The following is an 18,010-nucleotide window of genomic DNA, read 5'->3' as shown; positions in this document are numbered from 1 at the left end:
TCACCTCCTTATCTTTTAGCTAAAGCACACTATCCTCTACAAATGAAGTACAGTGGTGCCTCGGGATACGAAATGATCGCGTTACGAAATTTCCGGGATACGAACAAGTCGGACTGGCAAAAACTGTTTCGGGTTACGAAATATTTTTCGGGTTACGAAATTCATTTCGGCGCGAAATTCAAATGCTGCTATAGGCTTTCCAGTGCTAATGGAGTATTTCAGGTTACGAAATTTTCGGGTTACGAAAGGAATGGCGGAACGAATTAATTTCGTAACCCGAGGCACCACTGTATAAGCAAATATTAAGACACAAATATTCTAGTGGAGCTCAGGTTCACTGCAGCATAAAAAAAGAGGAGGGGGGAAGGAGGACATTTGAGATCAAGTGGTTTTTGTTTTAGCAAGAGCTTTCATAGATATAAGTCACTTTGTACTGTGCTACCTAAATTGCATGGGGTCCCAAGAGGGCACTCACTTATTGCATTCAATGGGGAAATTAGTTTATCTCAACTGGGAGCAGCAAGAAGGCTATGGTAATGATAGCAGATATCTTAGCCTATGTTTAATGGTTCCCAACACAGGACTCCAGAAGCAAATCAAAATAAGTTAGTTTTATTTATAAACTATCACTCAGAAGCATACATTCATATGTGCAACCAAGCACTAATGATGTAAAAGCCAGGATCGTGATGTAAGCAATACATACCAAATTCAGAGGCCAAGCTCTTCAATGAGGGGAGGTTACAGAGGGAATTGGACACAGATAGCTAGTGGAAGTGGGATGGCCAGCGATACTAAGGAGTCTAGATGAAATCTGACAGAGTGTCTGCCTGGTTTCAACTTAGACTGAATAGAATGGCTCAAACAGTCATTTATATGGTGTAAAACATAACCTGAGGCAGATATTCAGGTATTTTTGAATGGATTGTTTAAGAGGAGGAAGGGTCAGAGGATGGAAATAGCTGGACAATAAATGCAAGCATCCTGAACAAAGAAGTGACACCTCCAGATGGCAATGGCCTCTGATTTTCAACTTTTTGACAAATGACAAATGCATTTTCTCCATCACAGAGCACCCAATAATAAAAGAATCGATGTAAATGTCAAAGGATGCACCTTTCTGCCTACCTGCCCTTAGGGCTTCCTCGCTAAGTCTTTGATATATGCATGGGTAGACTGTTTCCTCGCATTGGGGTTCCTTTTTGGAGCTACATGATTAGGCATGCCTTTTAATATGAATGTTGTTATCAAAGGTTGATTACAGGTGATGTAAGGATAGTAACAACTGTATCAGAAGAAGTAGGTTTATATCCTCAAAAGCTCATACTAAAATAAAAACAAATTCATCTTAAAGATGCTGCTGCATTCCTCACTTCATCTCCTATCTTCTTTATGCTGCAAGAGACTAAGAGGGCTTCTTTGAAGTTCACTGCAGGATATTCTTGACAGTTGAGAGCCCAGTGCTGGTTTCTAGTCAGAGGGAAAAGGGGTTAGAGAGAAACTTCAGTAGAATTAGGTTAGGTTTTTCCAGTGTCCTCCAGGAGAAATACATATGTGGGCGCATTATACGCTGCTTTCAGCATATGCTGAAAGCAGTGTTGTTTCTTCCAGCGCCATGCATAGGAAAAAACAATGGCACACGCATGCCACTGGTGCCACATGCCGCCGTAAGCATGAGACCCATTACTTGTAATGGGGCTTGAACATATGTGTTTTTTGTTTTATACAGGGGAGCCAGAACAGATCCCCCGCATAAATCAAGGGTGCACTGTACTACTTGAAACCTCAGTGATTCTGTGTACTAAATGTATGGTAATAAGATAGACACCCTGCTTCAAGAGCAAGAGAGATGTTTTGATTAACTACTTCTGTGACTTTACCCCTGGGAGTGGCACTAGCGACAGTGCCTATGATTTTCCAAAGTCATACAGTGCGCCCACGTCATACGGGGGCAAAGCATATGCTGCTTTCAACATACCCTGAAAGCAGTGCCACTTCTTCTACCGCCGGGTGCCTGAAGAAACAATGGTGCACACGCCATGGGCACCATGCATCACCGTGAGCACAAGCTCCATTACTTGTAATGGGGCTCGAGCATACACATTTTTTGTTTTACACGGGGGGTCCAGAATGGATCCCCCACGTAAAGCAAGGGCGCATTGTATTATCAATGGAACCAACATGTTGAATTGAATCCCTAGTTGGTACCTCTGTGTTTCCTCAGTGCCAACTATTAGCTACATTAAAATCTTGGGCTTAACCCACGATTATTAGGGATGGGATACTTCTGATTCCTGTTACTGGGACTATCCATAATAATCTTGACAACTTTTCAGTGCCACGTAGAAATGGAAACCAGGAATAATTCTCTCTGCCTGTTCATGTGTCTCTTTGTACATCTTCTTTTCTTTATTTCTCATAGAAGTGAAACAGATCAGAGGTTGGAGCCACCACTGGCTGTTCCAGCCATGACTGTCTTGCGATTGGTTGGAGACCACGATGAGCAGATAGACTTCTCTGAAAGCGGGTCATCCCCATGTTCCCAAACAGGCTGCCGCCAAGGAGCGTTTTTTTGGCAGTTCTTTTGCCAGAAACCTCAGAGCAGCTTTTGGCCATATTGGGTGCATGCATTGTTCGCATGTCACATGCCTGAAGCTGCTGGAAGCCACTTCTTTTGGCCCATCTGTTTTGGGTCTTAGAAGAAAAAAGACAAAAATAGAAACTGCACAAACTACACTACTAAAAAAAACTATACGGATATAACTGCCCACCTTTCCTTCTTTTCCCGATCCCATTTGACTTGCCCTCAGCTAACCACTCCTTCCCACTGGTAAACAATACAATTTTAAAGCCTTCGTGGCCATGAACACCTCTTCAGTAGCACCCTCCACTGCCCACTTCCACACCGTTTTCTTGTCCCATTGACTGAAATGTTCTCCAATGATTTCTGGCTAAGTGTGCCCAGTTCCTCACTGTGTGGAGTGGTGAGGCAATTTCACAAGCCTCTTGTTACTTCCCTCTTTTGTGCAGTTGGTGCCATTTTGGCACATAAGTGCTGGCATTCATCCCTGAACTCTGAAAATCAAATGAATGGATGCCCAGTATTGTTAGCATATCATAAAAATACTAGTGCAATACCACAGCAAATCACTGCTAGCAAGGGTTTGATATTATTTATGAAAAAAAGTGGAAGGTTCAAAAGCATATCAGTAATAGTGGGTATTCAAAACTTCATTAAAAATAAGATGTCCATGATCTACTTTAAGAAGTAGCACCCAGAAACAAAATTAATACCAATTTTCTGTATTTCTCTGGTTGTCACTCTGCTTATCATTTCCCTGTATCTGGTCAATGAAGCTCAGTACGTGATAATGACCTGCATTGGTATTTGAAATGGACTGTTCAATTTGTACATTGTAAGTAGATAGGAAGACTTCACAAAGTAATATAGGCAAGACAACAGTTACGAATTTAATTCGTTCCGCCGCCGCGTTCGTAACCCGAAAATCTTCGTAAGCCGAAAAAGCCATAGGCGCTAATAGCGAAAGCCGCGATTTCGTGCGAAAAAGCGCCGAAAAGCACCAAAATGTTTTTCGTAACCCGAAATAACCTTCGTAACCCGGAACAGTTTTTTTCAATGGATTTTTTTCGTAACCCGGAAATTTCGTAAGGCGGTGCATTCGTATCCCGGGGTACCACTGTATAAGCAAGACAACAAGAAAGGGGAATAAATGCTGCCATTTGTCTCATACTCATATTTCTATATAGGCTCATCAGTATTTTCCCTCCTAATATCCCTAAGATTCAAAAGCTAAAATTGGAATAAATGTCATAAACATCATCAGGCCATTAACATAGGATATAAATACATCACAGCTGGTGGTGAGAAATGATCCAGATAGCTTTACAGATTACACCACTAGACATTACACTATAATTTCACAAATGAAGACTTCTTGGGAAATGACCACTATTGAAACACTTTTCACCGCCTATCCCCTCCGCCCTGCTGCCACCAAAAAAGCTTTTCTTGTCATTTTGGGTCTTTCAATTACCATACATACTTAATCTACAGATTATACTCTCTCTCTCGTGTGTATACTCTCTCTCTTACACTTGAATGTTAACAAAGATTTTTCAGTCACCGTATATGTGCATATTTGCCTATTCTATGTCAGGATGTCCTTTTTGCCTCCCAATGCCTGATTATAACAATAATGCTCAGCATTTTTACCTTCTTAATCCCACAAACTTGCATATAAATATCTGCCTATTCAAATCTGATGGAGTAGGCTACCTATAAGATTTGTTAACCTTTAAGATGCCTCATGATACCTTGTTGGTTTTCCTGTGCATGCACTACCGACATGGTAATATAGTGCACCCACATCATAGGTGGACGCGCCATATGCAGCTTTCAGCTTACGTTGAAGCTGTGTGCCACAAGAGGCAGTGGCACACATGCCATGTGCACAAGCTCCATTGTTTTCAATGGGGCTCGAGCATACACGGTATTTCCCTTACTCAAGGGGGTCCAGAACGGATCCCCCGCGTAAGAGAAGGGCCCACTGTATACAAAGCTATGGAAAAGCAGCATATCACGAAACACACCTTGATATAAAAGTTTGCTATGCCTGAGGGCTTTCTGTCTAAGTCTCATTATTTCTTCCTTTTTAGTGTAAATGTAGTAAGCACTCAATACAATCATTCTGGAATACTGTTGTGTATTTTATTATGGGCTTAGGGAGAACTACAATGAAGAGTGTAAGATACCCTATATGCCATAACATGTGAAAGGAATCTAGAAATCAATGATCCCTCTTCTTGTAAAATATGTCTTATAATATAAAATGATTTCATATAGAGATCTTAAAAAGAATAACCTTGAAAAATGCTATTAGGACCTCCCCCCCCCCCAGTTCAATGTTATTTTAGTATTACAAATGCCATGTAGCTCATTGCTCCTTCCTCAACCATCATAAACTGCCTAATGGCATGGCGAAAGGGCCTATCTATTATTCTAATGTCCATTGGTAATTGACAGTTCACTCACCCTGAATGAATGCTGATAATCAACACCATTTTCAGAAGATGGAACTATGCATCTTTCAAAAGATTGTATAAGGAAAAGAAGAATATAATGGTGTATTCAAGAATATGGTAAATAAAGAAGGCAGAATAAAAATGTCACATGGAAAACTCTGACATTTCATTTTAAGCATTTTGAACAGGAGTCTCACTCAGATACTTATTTTGTTATGTCTGCATTTATATTTTCCTTACTGCAAAAGTGTATAAACTATCAAGATACAGCATTTGCTTTCTGATACTATAACTCCTTAGGTTTCAAAGGTGGTATGTGAGAAGCAACACAGTTAAAATGAAGGAACTTTGTGGAGTAGGGGGCGAGTGCCAGGCAGACTATGGACAGTAGATGCACTATTCCAAAGAGGACAACAATTATTCCATTATTTTTTTAAGGAAAAAAAGAGGAGACTTTTTAAATTTGTGACATAAGATTTCATTTCTAGGATGACAAATAATTTAATTTTAGAATAGCAACATTAATTGTTTTTAAAACTAACAGATGTGGCTGACTCTCCAGAAAAGTGTCAGTCTTTTACCCAATCATGTCTACTCTATTCTGGAGAGACTTTATTATTAACCTAATAATAATATCTCTCAAAGGAAGTTATTTTTTTCTGTTGCTAATGAAGTTGAAATTGCATTTTCTGGATTTTACAATTCTTTGTCTCCCAGTGCCCACATCGCCAAGGAAGAGAGTGGCCTCTGCCTGTACTGACATACCTCCAGACAATCTTAACTGTTAACAACATAAATAAGATCTTGACAAAATGTAGGTCTATGAGTCTATTATCATTTTTTTTCTTCTCCTGTATGGTGTTTAACAACTTTGCCTGAGGAAGAAGCCAGTAGAGCTTCAAAAGCTTGCATGATGACTATTGTGTACTGTATTTGTGGTTGTCCCAATAAAGGTATTGCTGTTTTGTGGATTTTGGATGTTGTTGCATTCTAATGATAATACTCAATGGTGCTTGGTATCTTGGACCATGGTACAACAGTTAAACAGGATGGCTGTAAAGTACACAATAGTAAAGTGATTCCACTCCTTCCCACACAGACATATAGGAGATAACATGAAAAGCTGTTTGATTTCACATCTGCTACACTCCATTTTAGGCCTTGTGCCTTTTAATATCTATATGAAGCCAACAGGAGCTGCTATCCAGAAATATGGACACTCAGCAATAGTTCCATATTGTTCCATATCATCAACAGAATTGGATGAGGTTGGAAAAGTGTCAAACCAATGCCTGGATCCTATAATGTTTTTAATGAGGATCAATAAACTGAAGATGAATCCTGACAAAATGGCTCCACTATTTGCTCTCCTAGTCAAAGAGCTGCTGTTCAATCTATTCTGGACAGAACTGCATGTTTCCTGAAAATCAGGTTTGCACTTTGGATATGCCTGAACACTAGGGGTGGGGGAAATGGCCAACCTACATCTCACCCCCCCCCTTCCTTTTGCAACCCACCAAACCGCAAACTCCTCAGAGCATCCCCAAGCCCTAAGACCTCCCAATCTAAAACATCTGGGTAAAAAATGACTTCTCAAGGACCAAAAAACAGCCATACAATGATATTGCCTAACATTCAGTACCATTTAAGGATATTAAACATGAAAATACACATGTGCATGACAAAATGAAATCTTTAGGTGTAGACAAAATCCTTGGAACTTAAATCTTATTAGACTTAATCAATGGATTAAATCAAAAAGCGGAGACTCTAGTGCTATTGCTGACAGAACAGCTTCCATCAGGCAAATCAGGACAGAGCATGATCTGATCTCTCTCTGTATTCTCCCCTTGCTCATTCATCTGATAAACCTGTTCCAGAGGAACGGGAAACCCTATTGTCCTCAGGTTCAGGAAAGGAGACTGGCACTACAGGACCAAAGCAAGACTGAACTTAGGCCGACACATATGTTTTTAATGATAATTGATTAAAATACAGGGCCTTGCAGTTATACACAGAACAACAGACATTTATAGTTATTATAAGGAAATCTCTGATTATCCTTTAACAAGTAACCTTGGAGGGGAGGCCACAGCTAGGAAGACAGCTTGTAGTGGAAAACCTATGCATTATCCTTTTCTACTACATAAAAAAGAAGAGCATGCTTGAGCTTTGTTAGCTACACCTTTGGACCAGAGTACCTAATGAATCACCTCTATGATTAGAAAGACCTTCAGACATGATGTTTTACTCAACATGTGTAGTCTGTGTTTTGTTTTTGGTTTAACAAGAAACTGCAGCAATGTTGTTCCAAATCCCAGACCAAAAAATAGTGAAGGTATAGAATTCAAACTGAATAAAAGTAAACTAAAACTGAATCGGTGCACCCATATCACTTCCTTTCAAACAAAATAGATATAATAAAATAGACATAACAAAAAGTATAGAATAACCTCAAAGCAAATTGACTTTACCTAGCACCTGTAACTTTGGAACTCATCGCACCGACTTTTAACCCGACTGCTCCCCAACAGGACACAGTCAGGTTGCAGGATACAGTCGGGAATTATCACATGGAAAATAATGCCGATGCTGACAGGCGACTGCTTCCTGGCTGATTTACAGGCTCTCAACTGCACTCAGCTAGCTGATTTGGAAACACATTTGCAAATCGGCCGGCTGAACATGGCTGGGAGCCAGGATTCAGCCGGGATGCAATCGCCCAACGGTATTAGCAGCATTTTCACTGCAATATTTCCAGACTGCATCCCGCAACCCGACTGTATCCTGTTGGGGAGCAGTCAGATTAAAAGTCGGTGCGATAAGCTCCTTTGTTGTAATAACTACAAAAGGAAGCTTGGCTACATTTTGTGCATTGTTCAGTTATTATCTGTGACTAATCATGATAAATATATCTTATCCAAATTGTTACAAACAACAACAACAACAACCAGCAAATAAAATGAGCAGTCAGTCCTCTGTAGAAAATACAAAACACATGAATCTGAGATAATATTTCAATTACATCATTTCCATATTGGTAAACTCTCAAGTGCCAGGGCAAATCTGTAAATCAGCCCTCCATGACCACTGATGGCAAGGAATTCAGCCTGGTCATGTAAAAAGCTGTACTAAGGCGTGAAACAGACCACCTCTTTGTGCTACCTTCAGGTGGATTCAGAGCACAGCATTTTGATGCCACATGCTCTGAAGCCACCTAGAAGCTGGCATCATGACACCCACCCAAATGTGGGCCAGCTTCACAGCACTCCAATTGCAGGGCATTTACACAGTGCACACCACAGGAGCACCATAAACCTGCAACAGTATGGGAAAAGTCAGCTATCTGCCACTTCTTTTTGGCTTCGTTTGTTTATTATGACTGCCAGACTGGGGCTGTAGTGTGAGGTTTCCGTGGCCTCAACCCAGCTTTGCCCCTTCAGGGCCATCTGTCTCACCCCTATATTTAGGTACTTTTTTCTGTCACCAAATACCTTGCAGGCTGCAGACTAGCCTTAGACTACAAGCCAAGCCATATTCTCCACGAGACAAGATTTTTGGATGTTTAGCTCTAATAATTTTGCTTAATACTAATATATTCCTTTTCCTGCCCAGCTGGAAGCAGCTGATACTCTGAATAGCCAATTGAATTTACTTTATTATGGACAAATTTCAGCTATGAATAAACATAATTATCAATTAAAATCAAGAATGAATAAACATAGTCAATGGGAGATTATAGTTTGTGTTCATCTTTTGTTGAAGTTATCTTGGCTAAAGAATCAGTTTGTTGTGCACAAAGGCAGCAAGTGCAAGAAGTATGATGCCAGCCAAGAATGAGAGAAAGCCTCAGGTGGCAGCAAGGAAATTAGTATTTAATTACCTGAAGTTTGTCCTTTATTGATTGAATTATAAGGCACTGTCCCTATGGGAAGTCAAGATACACACATAAGCCTTTCACTCTACCAGATCATCATTTTAGTCAGACAATTCACAAAAGAACCTATAAAATGGCCAATCCATATTTCTGGCCCCCTCCCAAAGTATTCTCGCCTAGCTTATAGTATCATATAGGCACCCATCATGAAACTATTTGTTATGTGCACCTCTACCAGACACCTGCTGGATTCACAGCTTTTGTAATATACTATAGTTCAGCTTTAATTCAAGTAGCCAGAAATCTTCTTAATGTTTCCTTTTATTCTCCAGAACCAGGTGAGTGCTTTCAGCACATTCTTTTCCCTTGTTTTGTACAGCTGTGAACTGCAGAGGTTTGAGATATGTAAGTAGGTCTTTTCAGCTGCAGCACACAGATCAGGCAATGCATTTACTGGAAGATATTAAGTCAAAATATTCAACTGGAAATTTCTGTATCAGACACTTATTATAGTATACTGTTTGATGTGCTTTCCTAGTTTCATGGCGTTTTCAGTTTGTTTTCTTTCTGGAGCTGTCAGTATGATAAAATTCCTTGTCTCCTTAGTGTGGATTGATTGGCTGATTCATCTGTTTGTTTATTATGACTCTAAGCAGCTCTATGCAACTTGTGGTTGCAAATGCACGATATACATAATTTAACAAACAAAATGGAGGGAAGCCATTTATCTTGCTGTCCCTCTCTGGGTGTGATGAAAGAACAACATGGGGATCTGACAACTGAATAAAGAGTTCTAAAACTGGCACTTAGTTCCACACAGGTCATTATTAATTCCAAGTCAGTATTAATTCCAGGTGCTAAAAATCCTTCCTTCACTGATTCTGGCACCACTGGGGAAGAATTTGCAAATGAGAAGAAAAGACAAGGGCAAAGCAACAGGAATACTGCACTCATCAAACTGTCCCAAAACCAGCTTGGTCAAACAAAAACAAAAAATCCAATACAACTCCTTTCTTACTCCATAACCAAAATATATTCCCTTTTCATTGCAAAGGATCCAGAGGAGATCTTGGGAAATGGACACATCTTCTACTGGGTTGACTGGAAGGATGGATAGCTTCTCATTATTTAAAGGACAAAAGAAAGGAAAGATTGATCTCAAATGACGCACTCCCTTAAATATTGTTTCCTCCTCCCTATATTACAGAGCCTTAGTGCTTGTGATTTGTATTGCAAAGCATGAAGATGACACCAATATGATTAAGTGACTAAGAATTAGTAGATTTTTATAATTAATAAAAAAATAAACATTTAAAAAGTCTCCTACCAGCTCACTGCCAGATCATGTACTTTCAAGGTATTGCTCAGCCTATAAACTCCAGATTTCAGTGGGCGCACACATTCTCGTGCACGGGCAAGGTAAGGATTGACTTGAATATCCTCAGGAAATTCTGAATCCTGGATTGAAAAGACATATACAGTACATAATTAATTCTCAGTTGTTTCAACCATTATAAAACATATTATAGTCATAATTTTATCAAGCATTCCCACCTTCACATTGCCCTCTACTGAATGTTCAATATTCCATTCAGTATAAATGATGGGTATTAAGATACTCTGTCATCTCCAGAAGTTTCCAGGACTCCTTAATAAAATCAGCTCAAAGACATTCCCTCTGAAATGTAAAATTTCAAAGAGTGTTCCAGAGGATAATTTCTGTTCACATGGGGCACTAGTAAAATCCCAACATTGGTTTTCAGGACTACAACAGTGTCCCAGGATCATTTGCAACATAGACTGCATCTGAACTACAAAAGTAATGCAGATTAGCACTGGCTTAACTGCCATGGTTCAAATGCTACAGAATTCTGGGATCTGTGATTTTAAGATGTTGAGCCTTCTCTGTCAGAGAGCTCTGATGCCACAATGAACTAAAAATCCCAGGATTCCATATCTAGGAGCCATGGCTGTTAAAGCAGTGTCAACCTGCATTATTTCTGTTGTGCGGATACAGCCATAGACATACAGTGTCTTTGGGAAATGTCAGTGCTATAGGTGCTGCAGGAAGACTAGGCATTAGTTTACAATAGGAGAGTATTTTGAAGAGCACTGCATTTCCAATAGAAGCAGCCACCTATGCCAAATAACCGGTTGGGAGGGCATAAAAAAGGTGTATAATGTAGCCTCTGCTGGTACAATCTGCTTAGATTGTACCCTATATAACATATAGCTGGCAAATGGCAAAAGAGGGGGGGAAATCTGGCCAATCTAGAAAAGCCTGTTTTGTTCTTCCAGTTGGTGTCCTACACATACTTATTGGTTGCACAGCTGAAAACACAATTGCTGGATATCACTCTGGTCTTAAAGCTGTTCAGAATTACTGGATTCCAGTAATATTAGTACATATAAATTCTGAGCTCCACCTCTAGTCCCAAGAAGACTCCATCTAAGTAGCAGGTATTTATTTCATGTACTGTAAGTCCTGTCCTGACCATACTTCCCATGTCAAGATATAACTATGAAAAAAGTGTGGCTGCACATGGAGGCAACGAGAAAAGCTGCCAATAGAAGGGCAGCAAACCTACTCTTGATTTTACCACCTGTCCTTCCACAGCTGCTCAGAGCTCTCCAGGAGTCATCCCAGTGTTGGACCCTGTATCTTTAGAGGTTTAGCACCAGTAGAGGTCCAATTCAGTTTCTACCAGTTGCAGAAGGAGGAGGAGCAGTAGTAAAACTAAGAGTGGATTCGCTACCCCATAGCAATGGATCCATAGGTCATTGCTTATACAGAAACACTGAAATTTGCTGTGTACATTGAGAGCACTCCCTGTCACCATTAGATGACTCCTCATCAGGGCAAGGTAGAGATATAAAGCTGTCTAAATTTTACTCTCACATATTAGGATGAGTAACGTTATCATTTTTCTCTTGGTTGCAAAGAAAGTCAAGAAAGCTGTCGAATATTGCTTATGTTTCTAAGACTATTCATAGATTTTAAAACTATTCAGAGCCAAAAACAAATAAACAACCCCAAAAACCTACACAGAAAACAACACTTTTGTGCAAAATGTTTTCCGCACAGGAAATCTGTTTTCTATGCAGAAAATATCATATTCTGTGCAAAAGAAAAGAAAAGAAAAATGAAAAGAAACCCACGTGTATTTTTTGCACAGGCTAAGTTCCAAACAGAGAACATTTTTCTCTAAATCCAACTGCTCATTCCAACTAGAGGGCACCCACTGACTCAAAGGGATTTAGATACCTATCCTACCATTCAGCAGCTAAACCAAAGGAACTAATCCTGTTGGTACTAGCACCTGGCTATTAGCCACTGTATTTTGTTCTTTTCAAACAAATTTAACAATCTGACCAGATTTTTTTTATCATTGAATTAAATAAATTGGGGCCAGATTACAGGAATGATTACTTCTTCCTGTAGACAGCCAACCTGTCTTCATTCACTAGATTGCATTGTCAAATGAACTGAGGTAAGTGTCTACCAGAAAGAGCGTCTGTTGGATGGTGATGCCACAATTAAGGAATGGCCTCACAAAATTGACTTACTTGAAGCATATGAGAAGGCAATTTTAAATTCCCATGACATACAGGAAATTGCTTGTTTCAGCTGATAGAATTAATTCTTCCATCCCTTGAAGGATTTGAATGCTGATCCTATGATGTGTTGGTTTTCACACTGATTTCTGCATTAGTTTTAGATATCCAGTGGATTGGTTTAGTTTATTTGATGGTATTTTACTGGTTTAAATATTTTCTGAAAAGCCCCAAAGATGATTACTTGTTTGGCACAAAGATAACATAAACATGTAGACATATTTTGGGAACTGCAGGCTGTCACTGTGAATAAAACACCTACATAGGGCCAAAAGAAATTTTAGTCAGAAACCTGAAGACTCCATTCTTGGGCAAGTGTTTCAGGACACTAACTCATTTGACTCATTTATTCAATAAATCCCAATATAATCCAAAATCCACTGAAAACTGCATGGCAGGGGGTTGGACTGGATGGCCCTTGTGATCTCTTCCAACTCTTTGATTCTATAATTCAAAGAGATGCACTTAAGTCCTTTTTGTGGACATGACCAAACATTAGTGCCTTACCAAAGCATTCTTGACAACAAAATTATAGAGCAAATAAACCCTTAAATTTGGAACACGTGAATTTCAGACAATGAGAGCTAAGCATGTGTATTTCTAGGAATGCATGGGTATATGGCACTTATTTCCTAATATAAGCAACTATTGAACGTACTCCAATATTGCCTTTTAAGAGTAGCTTCAATGTATAAAGTACGTCTTAATCACAAAAGAACGAGCAAATTATTCCTTGAAAGTCCGGAGATCGCATGCAACCGAACTGATAATCAAACAAGCCCATATCATAGGATCGGTAACAGAGCCATTAGCAACAAGTTTCATAACAACTGCAAGCAGAATAACTTGAAAGACATGATTTGTGTTACATAAAAAGGCTTGCATATTCAGTTAAGTATTACATGTCCTTGGATTTCATTGACGAGTGTGGTCTCAAAATCTTTCTACAGATTAGTCAGCAGGAAAGATGTAATAATCAGCTTTAATTAGTAAGGCTAAATAGTCTTTATTAAGAACAGACTGTCATTTACAAATGTCAGGAGAGTATGTGACCTCATACAGTGTTCTTTAAGAAATAAAAAATAAGTTATTAACATGCTCATTATCTTTATTATATGATTTAAAAATTTCACATTCAATTGATGTTTGTAAAATTATCAAACTACATGGCTGCTGATGGTTTCATTAAAAAGATTAAAGCATATACATTGTCTTTTCAAATTACCATCAACCCTGGAAATTAAGAATAGGAAAAGATCTCAATATCTCAAACATACATAACAAAGATATTAATACTAATATTTAAGTGCTTATTTTTTAAACCTAGTATTGCAGTTGATCTGTTTGACTGAGATTGAGAAACAGGCGGAGATCAATAACATTCTAGATACAGAATATGAAGAAGGAAACACTTTCCTTATAATACACACTCTAATAAATGTCTACAGCTGTTGGAAAACACAAAACCTTCTATTTTAAAACAAAATACTAATTGCAAAAAATGACCGGTGCATCTCTGGCTCATAGACCTAAACTAGTGCCCATCCCATTTTAATTTTCAAACTTACTGATATATCTTTCCCCTGCCATCTCCTTTCATCCCTGCTTTCTAATTCATACACTAAAACTATAACCTAGATATCTGGTACATCAGTCAGTTCAAATTTACTTTTCCTCCCCTCAAACCTTTTTAGCACTATCTTCTTGGATACACACTGTTCAAGGATACTCCAACTTTTAAGCCCAAATATTTAGGCTCCCCCCCCCCCCAACCCTTCATATTCATTCTTCCCCCCCCCCCACAAAAAAAAAATACTCCACATGGGTACAACCTCTAACCTTGGTTACCCTGGATCACAGCTGCCACTTAGACTTTAATCTACATTGTAAAGTGTAGACACATTTGTGGTATGACATAATGGCAGAGTTACCATATTTTCAAGAGCAAAAAAGAGACTGACTACTTCAAACCAACGAATTTATCAGACAAGGGAAATTGGAAGTATAATCCAATGGCAATCCGAATGCCATCATGGGGTTTAACATTATTGCGTGATAGACTACCACACACAATTTCTGGCAATGGGAAGTCAGTCCAAACGCAATCATGGGGCTTCACGTTATTGTGTGAGAGGTGATCACTCGCAATTTCGGGCAATGGCAAGCTATTTTCAGGCAAAAGGAAGTCAGTTTGAATACAATTCGAATTCACGTAAATTCATTGAACTAGAAAATTCACATGAATGTGTTCTGGCCCCGCTTTCTTTTCATTTGAAATTAAGATAAATTCCTCCCATGTGATAAACTCCCAACTCTCATTTCAAATACCTTTAAATACAGAAATTTTCACTCTGGAATAGGTGACACATCTAGGGGAAGGAGGATATATGGTAACATGACATTATGAGGAACAGTTGTGTTGTAGCAAGTTTTTGACTCCTGCTTTTCTATTGTAATCCTGTATGTCATAGCTACAAGGGAAAGATATGAAATTCTACTTCCATTTTTGAATAACCATAGTTTATTTATCCTAAACCTATACTGTGCTCAGTTTTAACAATGGTTAAGAACAACTAGCTTCATGTATCTTCACAGTGTGTTATACCACACACTGTAATGCAACATGATTTAAACATGGCTAGTTATTTTACAAGCATCTGAAATGCTGGGGAAGTTAGAAGCCATTGCTGGAAAAAGAGAACAATAAAATCTTTATTATATACTACATCTTGCTTAGCTTGCTAATAAAACTCATAAAAATCACCCACAAAGGTTGTGCCTACATAAATCTCCCTTATTTCAGCTTTATAACCCTGACAGATTTTTCTTTCTTTTTTTAATAAACATAAAGATAATGTGTAATAGATAGTAAAGGTTAGATTAATTAGTTAAAAAAGCCATTTCAGAACTTGAACTGTGTTCATTCAACTGTTCATACAAGCATGAGTAATAAAGCCAATAATAAGTTGAAACCTGAAACTCCTCCCAACACAGGTCTCAGGTTTAAATGTTTTTTAAAGGTAGTTAAACTTTCTTCATCTGACAGTTATGATGCAAATAAGAAAAAAGTACCAGTGTATAACTGATCCAACTGTTACCTTTCTGCTTGGTAGTAATTTCCTGGTCCTCATGAGCAAAACTAGACAATGTATTTCAAAACCTCATGCAGTAAAAAGTTTTTTAAGGTCTAAAAGGAAATATCGTCAACCTTTACAAATTGTGATTTTCTTTTATTATAGCAGTTGAAGTCTTTTTATAACTAGTCAGTCACATGGTAGATTCTGAAAAAAGAGCAATACCAGATACCTTACTGCTTGTAAGAAATATCATACTATTGACCATAAAGTGTATTTAATATGCACCATGCTGTTTTATAATACTATTCAGATCATTAGCATCATTACTGTTTTATTGGTCTGCCATTACATGCCTAGCTGCTCATGCCTAAGACACATTTAAGTCAGTGGGACTAGCCTGAACGATAGCAAAATTGTGAACATTTAAACAACTCAATCCACAGGTTGCATTCAGATGCAGTAGCTCTAATGTGCAGATAACGCTTTCATAGGTACCTGAGTTTTCACAATCTCAAAAACACTCCTGTATATATAACTTTTCATGAAACTGTAAGCAACAAAGTAACCAATTCCTGCAGAGCTTTGAATTACAAATTTAATGTTAACTTTTTGACATAAGCGCATTACAGACCGCCCAAAAGGGGCGGTCTCGCGCCGTTGCCGGTTGCTGCGTCTGGGAACAGCAGCAGCCAAACTGCGCGGTTCCTGGGCGCTGCAACAAAGAGGCGCCAAAAGGGCGCTTCTTCCTGGGCCCCGGAAGAGGCGCTGCAAAGCACGAAGCGCGCACTCGCAGCGCCACTTCCGGTTCGTGACGTCCGGACGCTGTGCATCTGCAACATCAAAATGGCAACACCCATCTGTATGCGGCGCCACCATTTTGACATAGTCATTACATGCAAGGGGCAAGGCGCATCAGGAAGCACCGCCCCTCGCACGTAATGACAGCGCCTCATGGGCCCGTCTGTAACGCACCATAGTTATATAAAAGTAAGCAAATGTCAATGAGCCAAGAAAAAGTTGCAAAATGCATGTGGACAAAGGGAATCAATAAATATTGTTCTATAATATCATTCTATACATGCAATATAGTCACCCCTCCTCACTCACGGGGGATCTGTTCCGGAACCCCACCCCCACAAGTTAGGAGACTTGCATATAATCAAGCCCCAATGAAATGCACGGGGCACACTCTAGCAGATGAGCATAGGGCACACACCGTGGGAGCATGCCCCATTGACTTCAATGGCGGGTTACCCCTCCACAGATTGTCAAGTCCACCAATTTCAAGTCTGCAGACTTGGAGGGGCAACCATATTACTTAATGTCAGGATGTTCAGCTTGAAATGAATTAGTGTCCTGCTTACCTCTACTGAGGGCAGCACAGCAGGAGACTGTACAAAGGAATCCAAAGTTCACATAATACCATTCAGTCAGTCACAGCAAAGGGCAGAGGCAAGAGCATAGTCACAAGTCAAGTCCAGAGGTCAGATAACCAGTCATGAATCCAAAAGCAAAGAACACAGGACCAACAAGACTGGTTGTCAGCTGCAAAAAAATCTCTGCAGAACAAGGTCTTTTAAAAGGCCTCAGTTTCTCTCTGGTGAAGCTTATTAGCTCTCCTCTTGGCTTCAAGCCTGGAAGAATGCCTCAAAGACCCCTTAACCTGTCTTCGCTCCACGGAGTCTGTTTCTCCCTCTGCAGCTTCCTCTGAGATTGCTGATCCAGGCAACCCCAGATCTGCCTCGTCTTAGCCTCCTCCATGTCTTCCGAGTCTGAGTTGTCTGACTGTGCCTCTAAGTCAGTCCCAGGGCAGTCCATGACAATTAAAACTATACGCTCAGTTCAGTTGACCATGGGCATAGTCTTCAAAGCTTAAGTGATTCTAATAGATATATGAGAGTTCTGCTTCTCATATGTCTGCAAATGTTCCCCAATTACACAAGCATCACATAAGAAATGAATGCACTACTCATATCCTGATCTAGTCCACCCTTCTTGGATCTGTAATAAACTGCTACATATGTGTGGGGAGCCCTTTGAAAACTACGTATCATATAGAGCTCATGGGTTCTACACGTGCTGACTGGGTCTGCAGTAGCCAACATTCCTTTTTTGTTTTCTTCAGTTAAACTCCTGCACTCCTGTCTGTCCTTTGCTTCACCATAAGCATCCAAAGAAGTGGATTAAAGTCTATGAAAGCTCATGTTACAAAGCTCTTTCTTTCTTTCCTTCTTTCTTTCTTTCTTTCTTTCTTTTTACTTTTATCAGTTAGTCTCAAAGGTGCTACAAAATCTCTATACATATTAATTCTACAGACTAACACAGCTACATATTTAAATGCTACCTACTGAATGAGTTATGCACTTCAGGGGGAGGCAAAGAGGGTTTGCTACGTCTA

At 39.4% G+C, this 18,010-nt stretch overlaps 1 protein-coding gene across 2 annotated transcripts in view; it reads right to left on the bottom strand.

Annotated features, from left to right (window-relative positions):
- SPAG16 (sperm associated antigen 16) overlaps positions 1–18,010 on the bottom strand; it is a 510,294-nt gene that overhangs the window by 426,192 nt on the left and 66,092 nt on the right. For both annotated transcript variants that reach the window (XM_042446654.1, XM_042446655.1), the window contains one exon: positions 10,248–10,378. In XM_042446654.1, coding sequence (XP_042302588.1) covers positions 10,248–10,378 — 131 coding nt within the window. The remainder of the gene's footprint in view (positions 1–10,247; positions 10,379–18,010) is intronic.

The sequence above is a fragment of the Sceloporus undulatus genome, chromosome 1 (assembly GCF_019175285.1).
Source record: "Sceloporus undulatus isolate JIND9_A2432 ecotype Alabama chromosome 1, SceUnd_v1.1, whole genome shotgun sequence".
NCBI classification, from domain to species: Eukaryota; Metazoa; Chordata; class Lepidosauria; order Squamata; family Phrynosomatidae; genus Sceloporus; species Sceloporus undulatus.
The sequence above is the reverse complement of the archived record's forward strand: the minus strand, read 5'-3'. Positions and strand labels throughout refer to the sequence as shown.